Raw genomic sequence first — 9,770 nt, forward strand, 5'->3', positions numbered from 1 at the left:
TTATGCCAATAATTCCCAATCGTTTTTCTCACTTTGGCCATGTGATCATGTTAGGTGTTGAAATGGGAAGATGTGGAAGTAGGGGAGCCAAAGGATGGCGAGATTCGTGTCAAGAATGAGGCCATCGGGATTAATTTCATTGATGTGTACTACCGCAAAGGCCTTTATAAGTTCATTAAGTTCACTAGTTGAATAAAATTCATTTTTGAGATTATGGAGATGCATTTCAACCAAGATTATCTTGTATCCAAATTTTATTAAAAATTTTGGGTAACCTCTCTGGTGAGTATAAATTTCGACAAATGGTTAGGAATGATTGGGATGAACTTAAAAACAAGAATGCAGAGCATGAAATCAGATAACAGTTCCCACCGATATTTTGATTGTGTATATATACATCTGAAACTTTATCGGGCACTGCAGATGTAGTTACTAGTTACCCTATTTATGTATAAACCAAAACTGATTTCAGGTGTCGAGGCTTGTGGAGTCGTGACAGCTGTGGGACCAGGTCTAACGGGCAGGCAAGTTGGAGATCTTGTAGCCTATGCTGGTCAGCAAATGGGCTCATATGCGGAAGAGCAGATCCTTCCTGCAAACAGAGCTGTGCCTGTTCCTCCTTCCATTGATCCTAAAGTTGCAGCCTCCCTCATGCTTAAGGGTACGACAGCTCAGTTTCTACTACGCTGCTGTTTCAAGGTAGTTTTTCCTAATTTTATGAATGTTTTGAAAAATTGAAACCTTTGTTGCTTTTGTTATTAGATCTGACTCGACCTTTGTTATACAGGTCGAACCTGGACACACAGTCCTTGTTCATGCAGCAGCTGGTGGAGTTGGATCCCTTTTATGCCAGTGGGCTAATGCCCTTGGTGCGACTGTCATTGGGACTGTATCAACTAAAGAAAAGGCAGCTCAGGCCAAGGAGGATGGATGCCACCACGTCATAATATACAAGGAAGAGGACTTTGTCACTCGTGTGAAAGAAATAACATCCAACAATGGGGTTGAAGTTGTCTACGATTCTGTTGGGAAGGATACGTTTGAGGTAAGTTATACTTGTCTTATTATATTCATAAGCATGTCATGATTTATCCAAACTACTCAACTCCAACATTGACATCATCTAATAGATAAGTAATGTTTTCGACTATGAATTCTTATCGGGAGGTATTGTTTTCAGGGATCACTGGAAGTCTTAAAACTTCGGGGATACATGGTGAGTTTTGGGCAGTCATCTGGTGCGCCTGATCCAGTTCCATTATCAGCTATTGCAGCGAAATCACTCTTCTTGACTCGGCCTAGCCTCTTTCATTACGCTGTAACTCGAGAGGAATTGTTAGAGGCTGCAGGAGAGGTATTTGCTAATGTTGCATCGGGTATATTGCGGGTTCGAGTGAATCACACCTACTCATTATCTGAAGCAGCGCAGGCACACGCAGACCTTGAGAACAGGAAAACATCTGGATCTATCGTTCTTGTCCCCTAGGTCTGAAGCGAACATATACGAGTTGGTTTGTTCATTTCCAAAGCTTTGCGGTATGTGTGAAAAAAATTACGAATAAGGAACGGAACGTCGCCTTCCGGTTCCGAAACTTGTTATACGTGTTGTGTGTGTGAGTGTCCTCCACTTTGTTATACGGGTTCGAGTGAATCACACCTACTCATTATCTGAAGCAGCACAGGCACACGCAGACCTTGAGAACAGGAAAACATCTGGATCTATTGTTCTTATACCCTAGGTCGGAAGCGAACATATACGAGTCGGTTTGTTCATTTCAAAAGCCTTCCGGTTCTGAAACTTCTTGTACCTGTTGTGCTCAAGAGACATGCGATGTAATGAACCTCGATTAATTTCCATCGACATAAAAAGGGGTGATTTGTATGAACAAAACTTAGAACTTTACGAATTGAGAACAATATTTTTTTCCTTGTATTGCATATACAGTATACTACATCAAACCGTCGAGGCATGGATAAAAATCCAGCACGATATCCAATAAAATATCACATGCTTTGAAATATGCTTATGATAAGGTCAATTTGTAATGGAGAGAGAATAATTATAGCATACAAAAAGAACTCCGATCAATATTGGATCAATTTGAAAAGAAAAGGGTGGATCTTCCATTCGGTGTAGGAAAGAAAGATCATAAACTTTGGAGATTTACTATGTATATAAAGTTGAAGAATTAAAGAAATAATTGGCACAATAATAATAATATGAAGCATGTGGTTTAATATTCTAGTGCATGTATAATTTAGTGTTAGGTTTTTAATCCTGCGTGTTGAGTTCGAAACTCCCCCTCCCTTTAATTATTGTAATAATTTCGAATCCTTTTCATCCTCATAATAATAATAAAATAAAATAAAAAAATCAAATGAAGAGAGAAATGGTTGCAATAGTGCCAGCCAACGTTTTTTACTAGAATTTTAATTCAATTAATAAATGGACTTGAAAGGAAAGGAAAAGTTATCATGAATTTGAACAAGCATTATTTGTATTTTGAAATACTCATTTTAACTAGAATTTTAATTCAATTAATAAATGGTTTTGAAGGGAAAGGAAAAGTTACCATGAATTTCAACAAGCATTATTTGTATTTTGAAAACACTCATTAAAATATATTGAGTCTCATGAAGTTCCCATATGAGGCTCATATATGATTGCAAGTTTAGTGGTGGAGCGAGAAATTTATAATGGGCTCATAAAATAGAATTTTCTAAAAATTGATCATACTTTTACTTATAATGACTATTTTTTTTATAAAAAGAGTGCGATATTCATTAAGATGAGAAAGATACGTACACAAAAGAGGATAGGGTCCATCAATGGGCCTTGATAAAAACCTTGATGGGGCTTTCAATCCAATTGAAGGAAAAAAGACTGTTCTGCCAATTTTTAAATTTTTTCTGCAAAAAATTCATTCCCAATCAATCAATCAATACAAAAACCTTAAAAATCCTAATAAATCCAAGATGAGAAAAATACTGATATGATTGGGATTTCGTGATACAACCAAATGCGATAAACAGTGACTGAATGAACTTAAACACCAGAGAAGCTTTGAATTAGGATATATATATATATATTGGTGGAGAAGGCGTTTGCGTGTTTGATAAGTCCTTAGCTTGTTTGAGAATTAACATGCTAATTTTTTTAAGTGAAACAAAACACAAACAATTAATGTAGTTTTGGTTTATGTCAATTTAAAAAATATTGATTAAAGATCTCCTTGCTTCATTTGTCGTGGTTAATATAGAGGTCAAATGAAATTTCAAAAAAAGAATTTTATGCCCCAGACTCCCCCCGGAACATTCAAAGCTCTTGATTATCCTTTTTCTAAACCATCCTCAACGGCTGGAGAACGTGCGCGTTTTTGAATCCGTGCCTATGAATGAGTCAGTCCGACTCTCGTTGAATGTTTGACAATGTTAAGAAGTTGAGAAGATCAAATTTTATGTGGAAAATTTGGCCAAAAACTCTGATATATTCCATACGATGAATGCATGAAAATTCATGCAGAATAATTAAAGCTTTGATTTTTCTTGCTCAAAGATGATAAGGAGCTAGCTAGTCCATCTGTAGAGACAGAACATGAGGACCAGTCATATTCACAACCCCACCTGGAACTGTGAACAGTCCTTCATACGGGTCGTAGGCTCCTGGCTAGGAATATCAAGTAAGTAAATGATTTAATCCACAACTCTAATATGATTGGATTTATCCAACATAAATCAACCTTTATATATATGTAATAAGAATGTATAATTAGAAAATAATATTGATGGTGATTTGATCTCTAGAGATATCAATGGGGTGTTTTATATTGGAAGTAGGATTGTTGGAAACCTTAATTGGATATGATTATGATACTTAACTTGGAAGCTAAGAAAGTAAGTTTAGGTTTCTTTTATGGATGGAAGCCCTAGCTTTTAGCCTATATCAATACCAAGGTTCTAAAAGACGCTAGATGCTAGTCGAGCAGCGGGCTGGGGCCTAGCGCCTAGGCGCCTTGGCAGATTAGGCGGATTTAAGTAATTTTTAATTCAACTTACTACCTAATATGTAAATAAACATTGAATAATATGTTTTTTTTTAAAAGAAAAATATATTTGTAAGAAAATATGTAAAATTTTAGCCCTTTTGTATCATTTTCTAAGCCTATAAAATTTTTTGGGCCTTTTTCATTAATAAAATGTAAGGTTGGGCCTTGTATTCCTTGTTTCACCTTTGAATAGAATTGTCCAGTCCATTATAGATGGGCGCAATGGACCCTAACAAAAAACCCAAAGCCATCTAATCCATTTATTATTCTATATTTCCTATTAGAATGAAAGAATACACCAAGATATTTGTACCAGCCTCCCGATTCCCAATCATTAACTCACATTTTTTCCAAAAAAACCCTAAGCTGCTTACTGCAAAAACCATTGCCGCCGTCAGCCATATCACCACATCTGTAATTGCAGATCCATACTCTCTCTGTCGTATCGTATACAATTGTCACACCAAGAGGGAGACGACGAGACTCGGGGAGAGAAGATTGCGAGGTGCAGAGCACCCAAATTGGCCAGCGTCCGATTGCTTCTGGGTAGACGGTCATATTTTCCCAGACCATCCAGCTTCCGTCTAGCCCGCCCAACATCCGTTTAGGCCGCCTAGGCATTCGCCTTACGCTGTCTAATAGCTTTCCCGATTTAGTAAACGATTTTGGGTTAATCGTGGCGGAGCACCGCTGTCTAGCGCCTAGAGCATTTTTTAGAACACTAATAAATATCGGTCCTTATAAACCCTAGAACACATGACACAAAAGCTTCCCATAGAGCATTGTCATACGACTAGGAGTTAATAGAAGACTTAGTGTTTTTCTTCTCAGTGCAATACGTTCTATGGCTGCTGCTAAAGCTTTATTAGGTTAAGGTTTGATTTCTTTACGTGCATTAATTACATGCATGAGTTGTCGATGCAAATTTCAACGTCTTCAGTCTTGACGAAAATGTTCCTGCAAAACAATCAACCCTTTTGATCAAAGACCAAAAACCTCATGAGTCCACGAAGAGTGGGAGGAGGCGGTTTTGGCCAATGGATCTCCAATGCCTAAGTTAGTCTCTCTGATAAAAGTGAGTGCTTAAGGTTTTCTGTGCATAGAAAAGGCGTACCATTTTTTTGTGGAGAAATTGGGTATTTACAAGAGAAATGGCCAGCAATTAGGGTTGATTTTGGTGAGAATGTTCCCAAGATATTGTGTAAATAATATCTTGAAATTAAAGGTAATTATCCCTAATTAAATATAATTGGGATAATTACTTGATAGGGTTTATCTTCAATTGGGAATGCATTTATGATAGGATTTAGGGATAATCCTATCACTAAGTACCTTCGACTTTTTCCACGTGCAGTGGAGCTCTGAGTAGTCCTAGGATATTGAGCTGCGCTTGGGATGCCCAACTCATTTAATAAGGGCAGTCTTGTTTTTTTTGGCTAAAAGTACATGTGTCGCCTCCATGATTTTTGAGATTATTTTTGGTTCCACATAAGTGTTTGAACTGTACACCCTCAGAGGATAACATAGCAATCATATGCTCTTTTAGTATCTACATAATTCATATCAACCGAGGTGCACAACACGTAGACTTGAGAGACTTCCAAGTTCACAATGAAGTATTCACTCAAACTGATCAGGAAGTAAAACAATAAGTCACCAAAACAATTCTTCTTGGAGGAGGGTTGGTTTGCCCGGGTGATTGATCTGCCATAATGTACTCCTACCTATAGCACCGGTAACCAAAGCTAAGCATATATATGACGATCTTCATGCATGAATAGCCGAGAGGAAAGAAACGGTGGTAGATGATAATGATAAGGGGTGTCACGTCTGGAAGGGCAGGAAGAATGAATGCGCGAGAGGTGCCATGGAGTGAGGAATATCCCTAGTCTTATGTAAGACAACTAAATGCACCTCAAGGTGCTGTCGAGGAACTAGGGTTGAGCACAGAACAGGCAATTGAGCCACTCAATCAACCAACCAGTCTATGTATCCATTCGACCAACCGAAATTTTGGCGCTAGTTCTACTGCCTTGACTTTTCAAAGTATTCAAGAAAGACAAACCTCAAAGTATGCCGCGCACGGGGACCCTATAGCTTTCACCAAAGATTGTGCTTGTACGGGTCTCTTACTCTTCCATTCATCTGGAGCATATGGACATTCCAAGAAACACATTTCCCTTACAAGCCATTCTTGTGCTTAAAAGCTGGCATGGAAGGAGTTTTATGTACTCCCATATCCCTTGTAGATCTCATTGATATGTTAATAACAAGGAATATGCAAGTTTTGGATATCTCCGTATATATGATCCGTGCCGTTGTGAGATATTTAAATATTTTCCACCAATACGCTTTTTTCTCTTCAGTTGTTCCTTGAAAGAGTGCACCGTCTGTCTCTAAAGTGAATTTAGAAAACAAGATAACATAGTAGTTCCTACCCACATGGTCCACTCCCTTAACAGGTCCACATGAATCATAGTTAACAGCTACAGTTAAACCACCTGCCTCATTCGACTGGAGACCAATAGTTGTGTGAAGTATGAGCAATAAGCCTTGTTTGATGATGTGAAGGTAAAAATGTCATTTTATGTTTTCTGAGAGTAAATTCAAATCCCGGAGTCAAAACATTTATTAATATAAAAAATATTTCATGATCTCAAACAAATTACCCCTCAGTCAAATGCTTTTCGCTTTTTGGGAGTCATTTCCAATCACCTTCCTTTTTACCTTTTTTTTTTTTTTTTACCCAAAAAAAATAAATGAGAAGTTCAATTTTGGTGGTAGCTGCCTACTCAAATTATACAATGGCGTTTGTGTGAAAGAAAGAGGACTTTGTCGCTCGTGTGAAAGAAATAACTTTCGACAGTGGCGTTGATGTTGTCTATGATGGAGTAGGGAAGGATACGTTTGAGGTTTAAGTTTTACTTTTCTTATGATCTCCATAAGTGTGTCATGATTTACTCATATGTTGCTGCATATATATGCCTGACCAACTCCAAAATCGACGCAAGTGACTTCTAACTCAGTTGGTCAAGAGCATTCGACATTATCTGATATATAACATTTATTTTGGACTACGAATTCTTACAAATAGATATTGTTTTCAAGGATCGCTGGCAGCGATGAAGACTCGTGGGCACATGGTGAGTTTTGGGCAGTCATCAGGCGAGCCAGATCCAGTTCCCTTACAAGTGAATTCAATGCCCCATTTCTAATAATTTGCTTGATTAAGATTCCAATACTTTACTTGAAAGAATTTAAGCTAGGGTTGTAAAGACTGATTGCATAAGCTCACCTCAATTGAAGATGAGTGAGGTTTTGACTTTATTATATAGAGATTACAAGATAAGTATGTTACAATATAAACGTATAGTAGATTACAAGTGAATTCAAATTACAAATATAAACTGATAGAGTCTAAGAAGAGAGAGGACTGCGTTGGGTTCTCTATTTGGTGAAGAGTCCTTGAGTTATCCAAACTGACTTTGACTTGGTGAGCGGGACTTAGGTGATTCAAAATGCAGGGATGTGGATTGCTGACCTAGAGTACATGTAGGAATAATAGGTTTATCACGCCCTCGCAAGCTAAGCGGCCTTGACGAACAAGAAGCTTGGAGAGGAGATAACTGAAACAAGCAGAGGACAACCTTTTGTGAGAAGATCTGCAATCTGATCAGTAGTTGTGACATAGCCAACTTGAATTTCTTTGCGAACAACATTTTCTCACACATAGTGATAGTCAACTTCAACGTGTCTCATCCTTGCCTGATAAACAGGATTAGAAGCTACTGTAAGTGCACTGATATTGTCGCACCATAACTTTAGTGGAGAAAGAGAAAGGTGCAAGTCATGAAAGATATGGCAAAACCAAGATAAAGTGGCTGCCATATAGGTCTGTTGTCTATACTCGGCCTCAGTGCTTGAGCAAGACACCCCTCGCTGTTTCTTGGAGCTCTAAGAGACGAGATTATCTCCAAGGAAAATGCAATTGGCCCTAGTGGAGCGCCGATCATCAGGATCTACAGCATAGTCCACATCGGCAAATGTAGTGAGTGTGAGAGGACTAGGTTTATAGACAATGCCCTGATTATGAATGGCCTTCAAGTATCAGAATATGCGTTTAACAGCAGCCCAATGAGTAGTAGTGGGTGAATGCATATATTGGCAGACCTAATTGACGGTGAAAGTAATATTAGGTCTTGTGAAAATAAGATATTGGAGAGCACCGGCTATACTTCAAAAATTAGTGCCATCTGACAAAGGTTCTCCGTCATATATACTCAACTTACGGCCAGTTGCAGTGGGAATGGTGAGAGGCTTTGCATCAGACATTTTGGCCTTCTTTAGAAGGTCTAGGATGTACTTGGATTGAGAAAGATACATGGCAATGGATGCCCGTGTAATTTCCATTCCCAAAAAATAATGCAAAGGACTTAGATCCTTCATAGAAAACTTTTGACCAAGCTGTTGAATGAACCGAGATATATGTGATGGATTATTGCCCGTAACAAGGATGTCGTCGACATATGTCAACAAATAGATAATTGTGGATCCATTAAATAAGGTGAATAGTGAAGAATTTGCTACTGAGGCTTGAAACCCAAGTTCTTCAAGATGTTGGGAAAAACATTGAAACCAGGCACGAGGTGCTTGTTTCAAACCATATAATGATTTTTGCAGTCTACAAATATGTGATGGAAACTGAGGATCCACAAAACCTGAAGGTTTGTTGCATATAAACTTCTTTTGCCAAAGAACCATGTAAGAAAGCATTCTGAACATCAAGTTGTCAGATAGGCCAATTGTAGTGAAGTGCAATGAAGAGAATGAGTCTGATTGTTGCATGAGTGATAACCGGACTGAACGTCACGCTACAATCTACACTTTCTTACTGATGAAAGCCATTTGCGACTAGTCGAGCCTTATACCGCTGTATGGAACCATCAGAATGTCGTTTGATCTGATATACCCATTTATTTGGAAGAACATTCATGGATGGAAGAAATGGAACCAAGGACCATGTGCCAGTACACAAAAGAGCATTAAACTCTTCTACCATTGCCTGTCGCCATTCGGGATATTTGTTAGCCTATGTAAAACAAGTAGGCTCAACCACAGCATTAGGGGCAACAAACCAAATGAGATGAAGTTTTGCTAATGCTAAAGACTCATGTGGAGTACATGATTCAGATTTTGTACATGCAATATATGCCCTTATTATTTTCTTTTCGGAGATTTAAACAGACCCCTGTTCTTAACCCTTATGCTTAGGATGTCAAGCAACTACAGATCGATACATGTTGAGTCGAGTCAAGTCGAGTCGAGCCGATTTTATTTATTCTAGGAACAAAGTTGCTTCATGTTTCAAGTTTGTAAACTTTGCGTATATTGCCATCAATACGAATGCTTTGTGACAGAGAATGCCTCTAAATAACATAGGAACATGCTAACTCTGTCGTCACCATTTTGCTTGCTCCACAATCATTTCAAAGCTGCATAGCAATTGGGTTTTCTCGTAAAAGAGCGAGAGGTGTCATGTGAATTAGTACGAAGAAGAGAGAGAGAGATAAGTACTACAAAGAAGAAGGGGAGACAAAAGAGAGAGAGCAAAAGAAAGATCCAGAGGTAAAATTGTAAATGAAAAATAATTAAAAATACAACCACGAAATAATGTGAATAATGTGAGTTTGCTGATAATTAATTAATGGGGTGTGTTATACACAC

At 38.1% G+C, this 9,770-nt stretch overlaps 1 protein-coding gene across 1 annotated transcript; it reads left to right on the forward strand.

Annotated features, from left to right (window-relative positions):
- The first annotated feature begins 244 nt into the window (after nt 1-244).
- On the forward strand, nt 245-1,927 carry LOC137720704 (uncharacterized). Its single transcript, XM_068459807.1, has 3 exons — nt 245-699; nt 788-1,045; nt 1,181-1,927. The coding sequence occupies exons 1-3, from the start codon at nt 448-450 to the stop codon at nt 1,484-1,486; spliced, it is 816 nt and encodes a 271-aa protein (XP_068315908.1). The 5' UTR covers nt 245-447; the 3' UTR covers nt 1,487-1,927.
- Nucleotides 1,928-9,770: the final 7,843 nt, after the last annotated feature.

Source organism: Pyrus communis, chromosome 16 (genome assembly GCF_963583255.1).
Source record: "Pyrus communis chromosome 16, drPyrComm1.1, whole genome shotgun sequence".
Classification (NCBI taxonomy): domain Eukaryota; kingdom Viridiplantae; phylum Streptophyta; class Magnoliopsida; order Rosales; family Rosaceae; genus Pyrus; species Pyrus communis.

What these genes read in the sequence shown, in the direction of transcription:
- LOC137720704 (XM_068459807.1), top strand. Translation starts at nt 448, where the DNA reads ATGTATAAACCAAAACTGATTTCAGGTGTCGAGGCTTGTGGAGTCGTG. An exon ending in TACTACGCTGCTGTTTCAAG is followed by an intron (nt 700 to 787) that starts GTAGTTTTTCCT and finishes TTTGTTATACAG; the next exon opens with GTCGAACCTGGACACACAGT. An exon ending in TTGGGAAGGATACGTTTGAG is followed by an intron (nt 1,046 to 1,180) that starts GTAAGTTATACT and finishes TATTGTTTTCAG; the next exon opens with GGATCACTGGAAGTCTTAAA.